Source organism: Haliotis asinina, chromosome 14, assembly GCF_037392515.1.
Source record: "Haliotis asinina isolate JCU_RB_2024 chromosome 14, JCU_Hal_asi_v2, whole genome shotgun sequence".
NCBI classification, from domain to species: domain Eukaryota; kingdom Metazoa; phylum Mollusca; class Gastropoda; order Lepetellida; family Haliotidae; genus Haliotis; species Haliotis asinina.
In genome coordinates this window covers 52487576-52506075 of record NC_090293.1, presented here as the reverse complement: position 1 = coordinate 52506075, position 18500 = coordinate 52487576, and the positions used below count along the sequence as shown (strand labels likewise).

The 18500-nt window shown below is 37.4% G+C and overlaps 1 protein-coding gene across 6 annotated transcripts in view; it reads left to right on the top strand.

Moving 5' to 3' along the window:
- LOC137262194 (1-phosphatidylinositol 4,5-bisphosphate phosphodiesterase delta-1-like) overlaps positions 1 to 17828 on the top strand; it is a 90440-nt gene extending 72612 nt beyond the window's left edge. For 5 of the 6 annotated variants that reach the window (XM_067799987.1, XM_067799989.1, XM_067799985.1 and 2 more), the window contains exons 9-22: positions 1068 to 1185; positions 2367 to 2452; positions 2566 to 2686; positions 3098 to 3183; positions 3707 to 3783; positions 6665 to 6694; positions 8966 to 9170; positions 9622 to 9801; positions 10196 to 10303; positions 10775 to 10842; positions 11339 to 11474; positions 11884 to 12030; positions 12444 to 12555; positions 12848 to 17828. In XM_067799987.1, the coding sequence (XP_067656088.1) occupies positions 1068 to 1185; positions 2367 to 2452; positions 2566 to 2686; positions 3098 to 3183; positions 3707 to 3783; positions 6665 to 6694; positions 8966 to 9170; positions 9622 to 9801; positions 10196 to 10303; positions 10775 to 10842; positions 11339 to 11474; positions 11884 to 12030; positions 12444 to 12541 (1460 nt within the window). In that variant the 3' untranslated portion in view covers positions 12542 to 12555; positions 12848 to 17828. The remainder of the gene's footprint in view (positions 1 to 1067; positions 1186 to 2366; positions 2453 to 2565; positions 2687 to 3097; positions 3184 to 3706; positions 3784 to 6664; positions 6695 to 8965; positions 9171 to 9621; positions 9802 to 10195; positions 10304 to 10774; positions 10843 to 11338; positions 11475 to 11883; positions 12031 to 12443; positions 12556 to 12847) is intronic. The other variant, XM_067799986.1, reaches the window with a different exon arrangement.
- The last annotated feature ends 672 nt before the right edge of the window (positions 17829 to 18500 follow it).

The following is an 18500-nucleotide window of genomic DNA, read 5'->3' as shown; positions in this document are numbered from 1 at the left end:
ATTTTACTTGCTGTTTAACAAAACCTCAAATTCGATCATATTTATCATAAACAAAGCGATCCCAAGTTATCTCCTTGTATGACTGTTCAGGAAAACTCATGGCAAAACATTTTGCATCTCATTCTGTCGAAGGTTGAATGTTGTTGTGTAAAGATAAGCAAAATCAAAAGATCTTAAGGGTAATAAATTCGTCACATGGTATTTTGAAAGGGTGTCCAGAACTGTAATACCCTTCAAAATCCTTTGGTTATGATAACCCATACAGGGTAGTGTATATGGCTATACAGGTTATATAAACCCATACAGGGTATTGTATATGGCTATACAGGTTATATAAACCCATACAGGGTAGTGTATATGGCTATGCAGGTTATATAAACCCATACAGGGTAGTGTATATGGCTATACAGGTTATATAAACCCATACAGGGTAGTGTATATGGCTATGCAGGTTATATAAACCCATACAGGGTAGTGTATATGGCTATGCAGGTTATATAAACCCATACAGGGTAGTGTATATGGCTATGCAGGTTATATAAACCCATACAGGGTAGTGTATATGGCTATACAGGTTATATAAACCCATACAGGGTAGTGTATATGGCTATACAGGTTATATAAACCCATACAGGGTAGTGTATATGGCTATACAGGTTATATAAACCCATACAGGGTAGTGTATATGGCTATACAGGTTATATAAACCCATACAGGGTAGTAGATTATTTACTTGTTTGTGTAAACAACCAACATTATGCTACTGCTCATGACTTCATACTCCAGGCAGACATACTGTTTCAAGCTCCTCAAACCTATTCACTGCACATGCATCATGAGTGCAGTGCTGCATAGCTGTTGCTACCACTTTATTGAATTTTTTGCATTCTGATTTCACGGGCCTTTTTCATCACGTTTTTTTTCAACGTTAAAGTTTGAATTGGCATTTTTAATGAATTGTTTCAGTAAGTCCATACCGAAAGGTAATAGAATCTGCAAAGCTGTGTTTTACATTGTATGTGAGCTTAAAGTATTTGGTATGAGGAAGAGTGGCGCCGATGTTGCAGGTTTCCGAGTGTTCCTGTCCTCTGACAAGCAGCAGTTGTTCAACCCCGAACACAGTCGAGTGTACCAGGACATGCAGCGCCCCATGACGCATTACTTGATTGCTTCTTCCCATAACACGTGTGTACCAATCAATGGCCATCATGGCATTGTCATTGTATAGGAATTATCAAATAATTAATCAGATTAATCAAAGTGCAGAACACAGAAGCCCGAGGTGATATCAGTTGCAGACCAGAGGCCAAGATAAGCTGCATATGCGGGTAAAATACTCATGGAAAATTTCCAACTATGCATTGAAGAACTAATTGTTGCATATCCATTACACATTAAAAAGTGTTAGATGTGCAAAAAAATTAAAACATACGTACAGAATCTATTTACAAACATTTCTTGTGTAGTGAAAAAGACATTGATTACTATCAAGTTGTACTGTTAGTATAGGATGAGTGATTTTAGGTCCCGGCCGTCTGTCCATCCATATGAAACTGTTTATGTACACCATCCACTTCTCCTCAAAAACAGCTTTATGGAATTCAGTGAACTTATACGTGGGGTTTTTCGGGATTCTAATGGTGTGCATCTTATGTTTTGTTTCTGTATTTTATTGTTTTTTTGGTAAGTTTGAAGACTTTTGCACTTTTTGCTGAATTTCTCCATGATGATAGTGTAATAGTGGATGAAGGGCAGATGTACGTTATCCACTTCTGCTCAAAATCTATTGACATACATATTTGAAATCAGTGCAACGGAAAATGAAATATCCACTCAATATTCTTAATACCCACTCCATAAAAATATAGTTGCAGGGTATAGTACTGACATGATCTGAACCTTATCTGAAGCTCTGTCAGACATTGACCAGTTTGGTGTAAACCCACAAGCAGGTTACTGACAAACTTAGGAACCCAGAATCATTGGTTCTTGGTATGGTACCCAAGGGATGTAACTCTGTCCACTTGCCAGATGGGCAGCATTTCCACGCTGTTCAAGTAGAACTTATACAGGGGTGGATGTAGAGGAGGGTGGGTGTGTGCCAGGGCATGGGGTGGTGGCAACCCTTCCCTAAAATCCTGGATCCACCCCTATAAATATCATGGCTCGCTATAGGTGACTTGCTGTCCAGTGAAGGCACAACAAATGAGACGTATGTTGCTTTCAATGTGAAATGAAAGTATATCGTTAAAATACCTCTGAATAAAAACGACCCGTGAAGGCCCTGGGTTAGAATAGGTCTTCAGCAACCCATCCTTGCCATAAAAGGCAACTATGCTAACCGTTGATTGTGTTGATTGTCGTAGGTATCTATCAGAGGACCAGCTGAAGGGCCCCAGCAAGGTGGAAGCGTACATCGCCGCCCTCACCAAGGGATGTCGCTGTGTGGAACGTGAGATGATATACTTACTTAATCTTCATTGAAACTGACAGAAATACAGTGTTATTTGACACTTCTCCAATTGTAGACTCATGTTCTTGATACCAATGTGTCCTGTCTTGTAGTGGACTGCTGGGACGGGCCTGACGATGAACCCATCATCTACCATGGTTACACCCTCACCTCCAAGATCCTCTTCCGTGATGTGATCATGGCCATCAAAGACTATGCCTTCAAAGCATCTCCGTGAGCAGTTTAATGCAACAATACCTGAAAATGAATGAACCGATCGATTCTTAGCTCACCTTCGCAATTGATCAAGATTTAATTATTATAAGATTTGCTACATTCATCTTCAAGGAATACATGAACATTCCACTTCAAGACCTGATACAGTGCAATAGTGACCAATAACCTGTTGCTATGATTTACATATCAGCATGACACTGATAGCTCGTGGAATAGTGGTTAAGGATGCAAGTGGTACTTGGCATTTTCAGAAACATGTCTCCAGCCACTTGTCTCACATGGGTACAATGTGTGTCCCCACTGTGATTTTGCTTGAATATTGCTAAAAGTGGCATAAAATCCAACTCACTTACTCAGTATGTGCTTGCTACGATGAAACCCAATTCCCATACTTGTCCACTGTTGCAGGTACCCTCTGACTCTGTCCCTAGAAAACCACTGCTCCATTGACCAGCAGAAGGTGATGGCCAAGCACCTGACAGAAATTCTGGGTGGTATCCTTCACTGACACAGGGATCAAGTCATTCATCCATCTATACTACACCCTGATTAAACACTTGTGACACTAATGTTTAGTCCCTGAATATATACGATTTTGATAGTAATAAACAAACCCATTTGAAGTGGAAGGAGCCCACAGTTGGTTACAGCTTTTTGAGAAAGGGTGGCGTGCCCAGTTCATTTTCACGAGTTTCAATGGTCATTTAATAAACTTTCAGGACAAGAGGGTGGGGATGGGGTGTGTGCAGCTCCCAATCTAGAAAGAAAGAAAGCCCATACAAGTCTAGATTATGTAGCAAGTCAGATTTGATTTGATTTGATTTGATAAATTTAATTTAATTTAATTTAATTTAATTTAATTTAATTTAATTTAATTTAATTTGAAAAATATTACAGAGACTAGTTCTTAGTCTAACTTGACTACTGAATTGTTGATTAGCAGAAGGGAAGTAAAATAGCATCCACATGGCTTGTTTTATGTCCAGACAATGTTGTTAAGCCTTACATGACTGTCAGACATATTATGGTACCCTGAGGGAGAGCTCGACCACACACCCACCCCACATGAGCTAAAGAACCGGATCCTCATCAAGGTAAGAACTCACCTGGGTCACAAGTCCATAGATCACCTGATCAACAGATTGATTTTTCTAAGGATGAGAAGCTTTAATTTAAGCAGAGATATGTGAACATGCATGAAATGTTGTCTCATTGATAGTGTACTAATTAGTGGTGATTAGAGTTATACTGATGGATAATAGTAAGGGAACACTTGCCATTATTGCAGGTGACTGTGTTTGCTGTGTTAAATAATGCGGGTGGTAGTTGTGAGGTAGCCTAGTGGTTAAAGCACTTGCTCATCACGCTGAAGACCTGGGTTCAATTTCCCACATGAGTGGAATGTGTGAAACCCACTTCAGGTGTCCTCTGTCGTGATGTACCTGGAATATAAATGCTAAAAGCAGCGTAAAAGCAAGACTCACTCGCTCAATCTTGTAGCTGGAATATAAATGCTAAAAGCAGCGTAAAAGCAAGACTCACTCTCTCAATCTTCAGCAATGCTTCATACAGGCATATTAACACATGGTGTGACTCCAGGACACTGCCAGCAGCCTAAATACAATCATGTTCAACTAATGCTTTGTTTAATGTATGTTCCCTTATTTAGATCCATCAGTATATGTCCGTTTATATCCATCTGATAACAGCAGTGAGACACATGCATGTAATTAATTTTGATAATGACACACCATCTCCAGTGTGTTTACTTCTAAACAATATAATGTTAGCTAATTATCAAAATGCAGAACATTATCCAACTCCTTCCTTCCGGCTGTTTGACCTCAGTGAAATGGGAGCTGTTGGTCAGACTTGCTACTTGTTTGACATATGTCATCATATCTCAGTTGTGTGGGTCAGTGCTCATACTGTTGATCACTGGATTATCTAATCAACACTTGATTATCTACAACCGCAACTATATAGCTGGAATATTGCTGAGTGCAGTGTTAAACAGCAACCAATATGTCTGTCAGGGAGTAGTACAACATCTTGTAAAAGTCTTGAAATATCAACACAAAAGAATGAAAAGCTGTGAATGCAATATTACTGAATCACTTAAATTCAGAGTGTTCACAACAGTATGTATGTCCATGTTGGTGTGTTAGTGAGTGAGTGAGTGAGTGAGTGAGTGAGTGTTAAAATTCAATAAGTTGATGGATTGCAACTTTGAAACAAGTGTATTCTGAAGTATCACTGTTTTAAAGTTTGAAAAAAATATAAAAACAAATTGTGTGTTACATGCATTTGTACAAAATGATGCCAGGATTGTTAATCTCCTTTGACCATGAATGACACATTTTTGCTCAGTATCTTGGCATATGAGCAACAATAATTTAAAGATATTTGTGACTTAGCCTCGCCAGTTTTAATTATATATTAAAGCCATCGATAAATTATTTTTGTTGTTTGTGGAATGTACCAGACTTTGTGGAAGTTCTGTCCCCACCTTCCCTGTATCTTACCCAGTTGTTTTATGTTTGACTAGGATAAGCGACCAGTAATAGTATGTAGATACCCGAGTGGCCTTTGTCTTCTATATTGTGCAGCAACTGTGTAATCACGCTAGCTTAATTACCTGAGTCTCAGTACTTGTGTGAATTATTGCTGTGTGGTCTTTACCGCCACTTGTCTTGTCGCTGCTGTCGAGGGAAAGAGGACGAATGAGCTCATTTCTGCCTAATTCTACACTCTTGGATAAATACCAGTCAGACTGATAAAACCATCAGGTCTGAAATAGCAGGAAAAGTGATATTTAAGGACTTTGGTCAAATCCACTCTGACTGCCAAATAAGCCAAGCCTAGCATGTGCCCCTTTAAGAGAATGTTACTGCACAAATACTTGTGGGTGGCAAGAGGGTTGTTTAGATAGAACTTGTTCAGAGTACAAATATAAAAATATATGTTTTCTTATACAGAGAATAAATAACGCCATGTCAGATGCTCTCAGTTAGAATATGGCCAATATTTGAATATTTCTAGCGACACAGCTCAAAAGGAGTCTGAACAAAAGCATTAAATATTTCAGATGGTAGCCATTTTCTTTGATTTTTTCATTTTGCTTTATTTTTAAATATAGAACTAAAGTTCTTTTACTGAAAAAGGTCTATTTTTCCGAATTGATTGGATTTATCCTAAAGAAGTATCCTCAAACTATCAATATCAATATGTTCCTTGTTACTGGCAGGAGACAATTGTTTCTTGTGCCTATGGGAAACTTGTTTACAAATACCACTGATATAGCTAGGAAATAATTTGTAGTGACAAATTCGACCAGACGTTGATACTAAGAGTATATTCCTGGTATCAGACAGTGAGTGTATTCCTAGTGGGAGACAGTGAGTGTATTCCGCAGACAGTGAGTGTATTCCTAGTGGCAGACAGTGAGTGTATTCCTGGTGGCAGACAGTGAGTGTATTCCTGGTGGCAGACAGTGAGTGTATTCCTACTGGCAGACATCGTGTTCAGCCAACTATGTGGAACAGGGACATGTTCCATAATTGTTTAAATGTTTTCTGTTTTTAAAAATATATCCTGATAAATAAGCAGTGTTACCAGTTAATGAACTGTGTTAGATTCTTTTAATCACCCTATCTGCACTACTCTAGGATAAGTTGGACAAGCTATTAAAAAATGTTACGTTTGATGTATGTCAAAAATGTTCATGGTCAGTTATATCTTCATTGACAAATTATTAACAAAGTAGAAACTCACATATACCTTCCAGCACCAAATTTAGATCCTACTGGCGGCAGAAGTATATTCTTTGCTTTTTCAGTTTAGCCCTCTACTCATTGAGATTATGCTCATTTTGAGACTGTTTCCTACCCCTATCCAGTTTGCAGAATGATAGTTTTTGGTGGTGTGTAACCTTCGTACTAATCAGCATCGCTTGTGTATTATTTGTCTTCACAGGGTAAGACATTGGCATCAACTCGGCTAAAGGTAGATCAAGTGACAATACTGTGTTTGTTTGTTGGTTTAATGCTTTTTTACACCATTTGTCGTCTGTTTTTATTCGTTTCATAGTTAACAAATTATTATAGTCAACAGTTTGTATATTTTTTGTAAATGTTTTGGTGTTAGGTTTATATCAAACATCACTAATATTTTTGTTTCAGTCCATTTATATTTTGTTACATGAAATATGTTATATTTTTCACTAAGAAATGTGGATTTTACGAAGTTTGTTTTCTTTGTGAATTATGCACGAGAAAAGTCAGTTGTGAATCTACACACTTAATGTCTGATAGAGGATAGTGTTTGTAATGTTTTAAGTTTCACCTGTAGGATAAGATTTGTACAAGCACCTGCATAAGAGAAATCTCTTTTTCTGCATATCTTGCCACACAAATATGCACCTTAAGCATTTTCTCAAAATATTCCAAACCCAGCTTATAATTTTTCGCTTCTTGCCTCCGGAACAGCCTTCAGTTGCCACATCGTATAAAACAGTTGTGCAATTGTTGTGTATATCACAGTCTATATACATGTACGATCGTACCTTACATTGAGATTCATTGGATATTTCACTCCAGGCCAACATAGGATGTTCTGAATATGTTATATGCTTTTTTGTCAGAGCAAAACTGCTTCTCATTGTCTTTGTGTCAGTGTAAAGGGATTTCTTAACAAAATGGGAACCAAAATCAGTATTGTACCACCTTGTACGATTGTATGGTCATTATGCAAAAATATACCTTTCTTCTTCTACTTTGAACCAAATTACTGAAAAATGTTGAAATCCAAAAGAAAGTTGTCAAAAGAAAAGTTTGAATTGCTGGATAAGATTATATAATGTGTTCTTATGGCAAGAAATATAATGTCACAAAATCCATATGCATAAAATATGATCATAATTAATTAATGCATTTAAATTTATGCCATGTACATAGTACATATTACTTGATTCAATATCTAGTCCAGTATGAAGATTTGTCAGATACACTGGAAAACATTATGTAAGCCTTTGTTGATATTATAATTTCTGTTCATTCAAAAGCTCATTATTTGTACAGTGTTGATGATAATATTGTTCAAAATACATGGTTTAACTTGAGCATACATATTATTAACTGGTGATTGTATTATTAAAGATAATTAAATACCTTACATTGTTGTACTTCTCACCCCCGATATAGGATGCTGCTTGTAGATCTATGACATAATATTGTGTGCATAATGCTTCCTAACACCCCATTGTCATCATCATCATCATCATCATCATCATCATCATCATCATCATCATCATGATGTAATGTGTCGGATAAAATACCTAACAAATATTTACGTTCATTATTCTTAATTGTTTTCTTTTAAAGGGTTGCTATGTTATTATATTGGGGCAGAATATGCTTTTAATAAAAGTAAAAGGTGATATAAGTGGTGGTTTCAACAATTGACCTGGCTGATTGTTGAACAGAGGGACTGACGCTATATATCCATGCTTCTTGTGCAAGTGTTAATAAACATCGTTCATGTTGTCAGCACAATAGATAATATGTTGTGATAATGATTGCATACAAAGGAAATACATTTAGAGATGTTGTTTAATAAATGTTACTTTAGAGATGCTGATGGTAATTATTATTTTCTACTGTTAAACTTAGTTTTCCTCCTATTTGATAAACTTGTTTGTTTCTAATTTGTTCACCTTTTAGTAATGGCTGACAATCAGTTTGACAAAATACAGTTACAGAGGGCAATTTTAAACCCTCCATGTTTATACTTACTTTTATGAATCATACAAGATGACTAGTTCAGGTACAACAGATTTGCTTCCTATGTTATCTTACATGCTGCTGAACAACTTTCTTAGATTATCTCAGCACTAAATTTTGGCAGCAATGTAAATATGCAAGGCTGTAAATATGGATCACCATGTTCTAAATAGATTTATATTTAACGGATACATTGTACCTGGTTTGATCAGTTGTCAGTTGCTTAAATGCACTATTTGTTACTGCACTGAAATAACATAGAAAGCTAAAAATCTTTTGTTGCCTTTGGAAGAGGGTAGGAATCTTTGTTGATGGTTATATTTTGAGCAAAATATTATATATTTTTTTCTTTGGGATCAGGTGTGAGTAATTTTTATAAATACAGATGAGTTTATTCATTCTTGGTTCGAGGAGGCTGTATTTTCTTGTGATCGAGTCACATATGGTGTCATTGATAGCTGTTTGAGAAGATTCCAGCTTCATTGTGTTGTTGCAGGGGAAGAAGCTGCCCACAACCAACCACGACAACGATGATGTAAGTGACGAGGAAGATGGAGAGGGTGATGTCAATGAAAACACTGAACAGAAGGAGCAAGGAAAGAGTAGTGGACACAAACACATCAAGCTGTGCCAGGAACTGTCTCGCATCACTGGCATGACCAGTGTTGGCTTCAAGGACCCAGAGCAGGCTGCCACATCAGGTACAGTGAACAAGTGATGGAGGGAAGGGTGTAGGGAGACGGGTTACTCATCGGGGAGAGATTAGAAAATGGCTTCTGTGAAGGCAATTTAGTGTGAGGATTGAAAGATTAGGGCCTTTTACATTAGCCAGTATGTAGAAAAGCTGTCTTTATTTGGTACTTTTCAGATGTGCCTCTTATTTATCTGTGATAGTTAGTCTAATGGTTAGAGGATTTGACCATCAGGGTGAAACCCAGGTTCAATTCCTTCATGGGTACAATGTGTGAAGCCCATTTCTGGTGTCCCCTGCTATGATATTGCTGGAATATTGCTGAAAGTGGTGTAAAACCATATTCACTGATTCACTGACTCACTGACTCACTGACTCACTGACTGACTCACTCACTCACTCACTCACTCACTCACTCACTCACTCACTCACTCACTCACTCACTCACATTGATGTTACAGGAGGGCTCCTGGCCATCTACTCACTCGGAGAGAGCAAGATTGAGAAGCTTCTCCAGACAGTGGCAGCCGGCATCAACAAGGTGTCCCACTCCAAGCTCCTGAGGATCTATCCTGCTGGATCCCGAACAGACTCCTCCAACTACAACCCTGTTCCCATGTGGAACCATGGCTGCCAAGTTGGTAAGTGCTACTTGTTCTATAATGTTATTCTACCATTTTCACATGTGGAACCATGGGTGCCATCTTGGTATGCAGTACTGTTTCTGTCTGTTATTCCACTCTGATGTTAGTGAGGAATCACTGGTGCCATCTTGGTATGATATACTGTTTCTATCTGTTATTCCACTCTGATGTTAGCGAGGAATCACTGGTGCCATCTTGGTATACATTACTGTTTCAACTTGTTGTTCCACACTGTGTTTGGTTGATTCAATGGTACAAAGAAAGTAAGCGCCTCTGGTTCTGTAGTTTAAATTCACCCTTCGGCTAATGTTGGTGCCATGCTGGTAGGCACTAATTTCTTGTTTTTATATTTGTTTTAGGAAAATCTCTACTTGCTTTTTCTGAATTTCAGTGGCCTTGAACTATCAGACAGGAAGTGAACCAATGCAGCTGAATCATGGGAGATTTATGGATAATGGCAACAGCGGCTATATCCTGAAACCTAATTTCTTACTCTCAGGTGCAAACATTCAACCTTGTCATAACTTGACTTAATGGCAACTGTTCATATTTTATATTTTCTTGTTTCTTACAATGCAATACTAGCTTAATGTCATCTTAAAGGAGGCTGAGGTAATATGAGACCCTTCACCGACAGTGGTTGAATAAACTTCAAAATTACTAATGTACTTTGGTACAGTGGCACTTGTAAAATCACTTGCCCTAATAATTTTCCATGATACTGGCCTATTTTCTTGTTGATATTTCAAATAAGCAACATAATTAATTCTGGAAAGTCAACTGGACAGTGGGATATACAAATGTGCTTGCAAAACAGAAAAAAATACTAGACTGGGACGTCAGGCAGTGGGTTATTTCCACCCCAGACCAAGCAACGAACACTTTTGCTTTTGGTCAGAAAAAAGAGATTTTTTGTTTATTGCCATTTGTGATTGACCATGTTGAATGTTGTTTGTTGGTATGTTTCCAGAGGAGATGTTCGGTATTGTGAATGGCACTGTCACAAGGAGTAACATGTCCAAGGTCCTGAAAATACTGGTGAGACTGATTGTTACAATACAGAAAACTAAATATTTATTTTAACAGTTGCTGTTCTTATATTATAAAGTCATGCAGAAGACTGGAACACATTTGAAGGGGGAGACTTTCAGTCATGGTTTGTGAACCTTAATCCTAAAACTGAACCATTCTTCATGATAGTGTCAGTTCTGTGATGAAGGACTTACATGAGTTCAAGTCATAGGTCCAGCACACCATGTTTGTTTGAATCTAACAGAAACTGAGATAGGTCCATTGCCTCTATGCACTGTGCCAGTGGTAATGTGATTTGTTGCCTTTCAGTCACTGTTTTTACGTGTGTAGAATTGTTTACATGCAGACTGCTGCCATGAAACAGCTTGATCACCACTGATGGGATGAACATACAAACAAACAATTTAACAAAGAAATGAACCAGTAAAACATGTTTGCTGCATTTCTGAACACTACATGAAATATTTCAGATAGATTTTATTGGATATTGTGCTTTATGCAGATCATCAGTGGCTATCAGATTCCGAAGCCAAAAGATTCTGAGAAAGGGGAGATAATTGATCCGTTTGTGAAGATTGAAGTGCATGGAGTTTCCTCTGATTCGAAAGAAAACCGGACCAAGACAATCGATAACAATGGTAAGGAACTTTAGCTGCACCGTGTCTTGAACAAGGGAATAAGGGTTAGATGTGATGGCCAGCTGCCTGTGCCACTAAGCAGATGGGATGGTCAGACCGAATTATGAGGTTCATGGCATTACACGTCATCATAGCCCACACACATAGACCATTGCCTACAGTATTACTCAGCAGATTGTCTGGTTCATACTTGATTATATGCAGGCATCCCTTGTGCAAATGGAATATTGCTGAGGATGGTGTTGACAAAACAACAACAACAACAACAACAACAACAACAACAACAACAACACATCCAGTATGGACATCTGATTTGTTTAGTACCAAAGTTCAGATGATACTTGCAGGATGACAGATCAGTGATTTCAGAATTTCAGTTTATGTATCTCAATATATATTTCTTGCCCAGGTTTCAATCCCCGCTGGCATGAAGTGTTCACCTTCAACATACGGGTGCCGGAGCTTGCCATACTCCGCTTTGTGGTGAAGGATGAAGATCGTGGGAAGGATGATTTCATTGGCTACTACTCTCTACCATTCACAAGTCTGCAGGAAGGTATGAATTGTCTCCCCTTGTGTGACATGATAATAACTGCTTGACGTAGCAAAACTTTCAGCTCAGTGACATATTATTAACTGCTACCTGTGAAACTTGTGCAATGGAAGCTGTCAGTACCAGCATCTGTCCAATTCGGCATGTTGTAAACGCCAGCATAAAATCTCAGTCCCATCTGTGGCTTGTACATATCAGTTCTACAATCCAGCACTTTGTCTAAACCAGATTATTTCTTCAGTCCCAAAGAGTTCCAGTTTAGACAGCTTCCACTGTATTCTTCTTACTGTCAACAAACTTATAGTGTGTGTCTGTCAGTGTGAGAGGTATACTAACTATTAGATACTACAATTCCTTGTCTATCCTAAATGTCAGTAAATGATTGCTTTGCATGTACATGTACTTGTTTGTTGCAGGTTACCGTCACTTTCCCCTGTTTGACAAACATGGCGACCAATTCTCCCAGACAGTCATCTTTGCACATATCTCCATCCAAAATGCCCAGAATGCTTGATTGAAAATGTGTGGGTAGGTGTTTTGGATTGAACATGTGTTGGTGTGTGTCATGTGATTAACAGGTGTTGGTAAGTGTCCTTGATTGACCATGTGTTGGAAGATGTCCTTGATTAAACGTGATGGTAAGATTCCTTGATTGAACACGTGTTGGAAGGTGTCCTTGATTAAACAGGTGTTGGTAGGTGTCCTTGATTGACGATGTGATGTGTCTTGTCAGTTAAATGAAACTGTTACTGCCTGTATGACCCAGTTATGCCAAGGTTCAATCATTTCAATGGCAGTTTTTTTTTATATTCTTTTACAGAGAGGCACAATCTACACTAAGCCAGAGAACTGACAAAGGGAAGCAACTCCTGCTGGTTTACGGGCAGGTAGTGTAACAATCACGAGAGGGATATATGATGAGGATGAACTGACTTATAAGAGTACATTATCAGCTCCTCTTCACTGAGTATAGGATATATACCACAGCTAGTTATACAACTTTAGTTACCATGTAATAGGTATAGAAATATATATGCATACACTTGTAAATAATTTCACATTTCACTTCAAGTAAAAATGTTTAATGTTTGTTATATTCAGGAGTCCTGTTTGACAAGGTAATCATAAGCCATTATTGTTTTAACTCTGTGTCAGAGTTTCAATCATTGTGACTCTCAGATTACTTTCTGGTTTGAGGCCATGATATGTGAACAGAGTTTAGTTTTAGTGATTGCAAGTGTTAAGAGTTAAGTGATTTTGTATTGTTTTTATAGATTGTTTTTTGACTGCTGGAAACACATTGTTACAAATACTACTGTAGACAGATGTAAGAATAACAATGTTTTAAAGTGCTGCAAGGTTGGTATGTTTACACTTGTGTAGATGCACACAGTGTCCTATGTTCCATTTGTCATCTGTTGACTTTGAGAGCCATCACCATGGCGACCGGGTTCTCATGAAGATAGTGCTAAGAAAGTGTTCACCAGAAAGTGAATCTTTCTCCTTCCTACCATGACTAGGTTAAAGCATTGACTCGTCATGCTGAATCTTGAGTTTCATTCTCCATATGGGTTCAGTGTATGAGGTGCACAGTGTCCCCACTGTGATTTTGCTGGAATATTGCTAAACGCAGCATAAAACTAATTCAGTAGTACTCACTCACTCAATCACTCATTCTGTCTGGACAATATGTGTAATTTGTCTTTATTTGTTTTTACAAATCTAGGTGTTTTTCCAAGATATGTTATTCTAATCACCTGATCTTCATTACAGTAACATTTACAATGTGGAAAGGTAAACCAATGACTTATTTTGTTTTAAGCGAACATGCAAGATAGACCAAATTCATTGATATCAACTTCATTATTTAGTGAGTGTGAAGTTTCGATACAGATTCTTGTATCATTGCTGTTCATGATTGTGATCTTGAGTTGTACATGGAACATGAACTGTGTTTCTGGTTGTATCTGATTGTGGTTTGTGCAGATTGCGAGCTTCGGTTGGCATCTACGCTTCAAATATGTAATGATCTTCCATTGCAATATGCATAATAAGAGCTATACTCCATTCACTGTTGGTATTAGTAGATGGGCAAATTCTGCTGACACTATCTTTATTTATCTTTTGATATGTTTTGACATTTTTAAAGAAATATAGCATTGCAAAGGTTTAAACATATATTTCCTGAATGGAATATATAGTATTTTGATGATGTATGAACTGTTGATGGTTGTGTTTTGACATTTACTGATCAAAGCGGTTTCCTGTTTTGTATACTCACTTTACATATGTATTTAGACGTCTTTACCCCACAGCCTCAGGAGCAGTAGGTTGTAGACATGTTTTCGTATTGTGAGCGGCCATCGCTGTACCATGATCAAGATGAAGACTGTAAAAATTCATGATATTCTGCTGTGCTTAGATCTTTAGTAACCTCTCCCTCTGTTCCTTTCTCACAGACCCATCATCCAGTATTGATCCTATATCCCTGGAGATCCGGGTTAGAATTGGCCTTTAGTAACCCATGCTTGTCATAAGAAGTGACAAGCCGGATTGTGTGGTCAGGCTCGCTGACTTGGTAGACGTATGTCATCATATCCCAATTGTGTCAAGTGATGCTCATGCTGTTGATCACTGGATTTCTAGTACAGATTTGATTATTAACACACTGCTGCCATATAGCTGGAAGAGTGGCATATTGCAGAGAGTGGTGTAAAACTAAACTCACCCAGTTGTAGCTCAATACCACTTTGATTTCTTCCTTCGTACCGACCCCTTTCTGCCCTCACTGGCTCTTGTCCCCCTTCCCATTCTTCAGCTCTTTTCTTCTACCCCTTCTCTCACTCCCTTCCCTGTCACTGGTGCTTTCTCCTAACCTCCTCTCTCTCTCTTTCTCAGCACAATATATTCAGGTACACTACCACGTAATCAGTGTCACATTTTTCATCCATTGTTGGTAATCAGGGAGTCTTTTATCCCAGGTGCTGTCCACACATCTGAATTAGCAAGGTCTCATTACACACTGTAGAAAAATACTTTAAGAAATATCCATTTCTATCGCTAAGGGTTTTAGTTACCTGTAATTTGGAATGCAGTTAATGCTGAGGGCTATTCTGAAGGTATTTGTCCATTGCTCTTGGACTTAACTGGCTGCTGAACCAATGTTTGCTGATTGTGTTAAGTGATAGAATGCTGTTTTGTATGAATGGGAACATATTTTCTTTATTTTCCAATTTTATTCATATAATGTCATTGTGTTATGTTTTAGCATTATGTCATAAGGTTTTTTTTAAAAAATACTTATACACTTGTACATACATTTCTAGAAATTATTTCAGGGCTTGTAATTTATAACTCTGCTGGTTTGGGGACTTTGAATGCTGGAAATTTTCATGACAAAATGTATTTGTTCAAGATTTAGAGCAAGATTGGGTCCTAAGGAAGCATTCTGGCTATGTGATAAATACATTGTAGTAATGACATGGAATAACAGGACACTATATACCAGTGTTGTAAAGACCAAATGTCATTATTATCTCACTCTGGAATGTTGTCAGGTGTGTAGTTCCCACCCTGATTCACATTACACCTGATTCACACTGCAAGTGATTCACATATTTAGACCTCTCATGTCATGACCATTGTCAGTTTCATAATACTGCTTTTGAAATGTAAATCATATTATAATTAGTATAAATCATAAATAAATATTTGTTTTATATGTTCTGTTTTATCTCTACATGTATTATTCTTTATGATGATATTTCTTGTATATATTCATGTCTATTGTCAACAACAAATTAAATTAGGATTTCTTATAATCATGATTCAAAATAAAACTGCTGTATTTTTGTGTTTTATGTTTAAGAACGTATAATTTGTGAAGACAAATAGTGTCATTATTTACCTATTTATTTGTAATCTTGTTACAATAAGTACTTACCTATGTTTATTGTTGGGGAAATCATATTTGCTGAGTACATGTATATGTGTGACTCATATTGTATATAGAACATAGGTAACTATGTTCTGTCATTCTACTTACATCGGCATGCTGAGATTCATGAGGCTATCATGATCAATACAAATCTGTAATCCATAAGATCACGTATTAAATATTGTTATGTTATATTGTTATATTGTTATAAAGCCACAGTCACGATATGTGGCTGAAATATTGCCGATGTGACGTTAAATATTAACTCGCTCACTATAAAGCCACAGAGAAAAACTCTTATTAAAACATATAAAAATATGAGTAAACATAACTAATTATTTCTAAAGACAGATCCAATGGAACCAGAAAATAATCCTTAATGTCCGTTCCTGAGGAAATCCAGAATTGCAAAATTATTCTTGAGTATGTAAATGTATTCTCTAACCTATGGGAGACAAACTACATCATGTGTACAAATATTGTATTTGGTGGCAGTGTTACAAATATTGGATTTTGTTGAAATATTACAAATATTGGATTTGGTAGCAGTGTTACAAATATTGATTTTTCTGGAAATGTTCTAAATACAAAATTTTGGAACAGTGTTACAAATATTGAATTTTGTAGAAATGTTGCAAAAGTAGAATTTTGTAGAAATGTAACAAGAATTGAATTTTGTACAGATGAAATGTCATAACAGGTGCTAATGAAACCTGCGTTGTAATCTGTATTGTAATTGAATGTGACATGTATCATGTGCACGTAGTTACTAGGTCTCATCCACATAGTTAGGCTTATAGAGTTTAACAGTTAGCTAAAACCACACTATGCAAGGCAGTATGTTTGTATTCAGCACCACTGCCTTTAGTTGGGTTAGATATCCCTTATATACAGTAGACAGGGACAATAGAAACTGTTTTGTTCTGACTTATATTTTAGGAGCAAGATGATAACTTAATATTTGGGGGCAGGGAGACGGATTAGTATTGTGTTGAAAAGAGAAATAAGATAACAATGTTTGTATGTAATGGATACACTTGATAGTTCAATCTACTGAAACATGCAATACTACTTTACTGAGCTGAAACTGAAATTACTGATAACCTGGATAACTGGTAACCATTACCATAATCTGGATAACTGATAACTATCATTCCATCTGTCCTGATGCACCACCACTCATATCTCTTGTTGGAGTGTGCACTGGTACTCATTGAGTTGTTACCTATCCCTATACCAAGTTTAATGAAAACTGGATATGCAACCAGGTGTACTGTAAATCATTTTTGACACTTTTGTCACATTTATTTACAAAGATTCGTTTAAGGGTATCATAAATGAAATTGTTATTACACTACTTCTAGGTTTTCACGGACATTTGAAAGTATAAATATTCTGCTAGTTTGTCAGAGTATAAAGTAGTCGTGTACTATATACTATTTTCAGGAGGTTGGGTTTATTTAATACTGTTGTGAGACAGGCGTTCACTTACCATAATAAACATGCATTATGTACAGGTAAAATGGCGTAACAATATTTCATTGTTCAACATTATTGATAAATCATATTATAGGTATATAACAGCCACAACGTAACCACGACTCAGTTGATTCTGAAAATAGACTCAAATCAAAATGCTCTCTCGTAAACTCTTCCTCCGGCATAAACATATTTAGGTTATTCCGCCATTAGATGTGAAACGATGTATATTTATTTTGAAATTACCCGTATGTTGGACTTGGTCATGGGTTGTTTAAAGCGATACGTCTTACTGTCATATTTCCAACTGGCATTACGGCTGAATGGCGACAATACTCAAGCCATGTCATGAAATATTCCATCTCTCAATAAACATCGAAGTGTACATGTACTTGTTGTTAATGACTGCGACACGTCTGTTTCCTGTTTCCAAGAGTGTCATGTCCGTTCGTCACCAATTTCCTCCAAGTTATTCGGCTTGTCCTGGAATGACACGACTTGGTCATGGATGTCTTTGGTCACGTGATTTATAAATTAAAGGAAGTTCACATTTTATAATTGATTGGCAGGAAGTTCAGCATGTGAATCATTAGCAGAAGGGGAAGAAGACAGAATATGAGCCATTGGTACCGACAGTAAATATACACTGTTATTTACACAGTGGTGAAATGAACTTTATTTTGGCATTTACACTTTCTCAGTAATGTCCAGGGCTCTTTTCACGAAGCAACCGTTAGTGAGGTTGCCCATTGCACCGAGGTTACCTTAGCGATTTATGATCCCCGAAGTGCTTTGTGAACGCAGACCCTGATTCTAGTACTTTTGTTAAGTTGAGCACCATCCTGGATTTGAACCCAGACCCTGAGAGTATGTCACCGAATCACCATCAGACAAAGTCAACGATCCACCCACTCAGCCCCTTTGACTCCCAAGATGGAAGGGAGACAACTGGTTGTCTACATCACGTTCTTGTGTACCCACTCTACTGACAAGTGTAAATTGGCACGGCTCCTACCGCCGAAAGCTTTGAATACACGGGCAAATGTAAAAAGTGTTG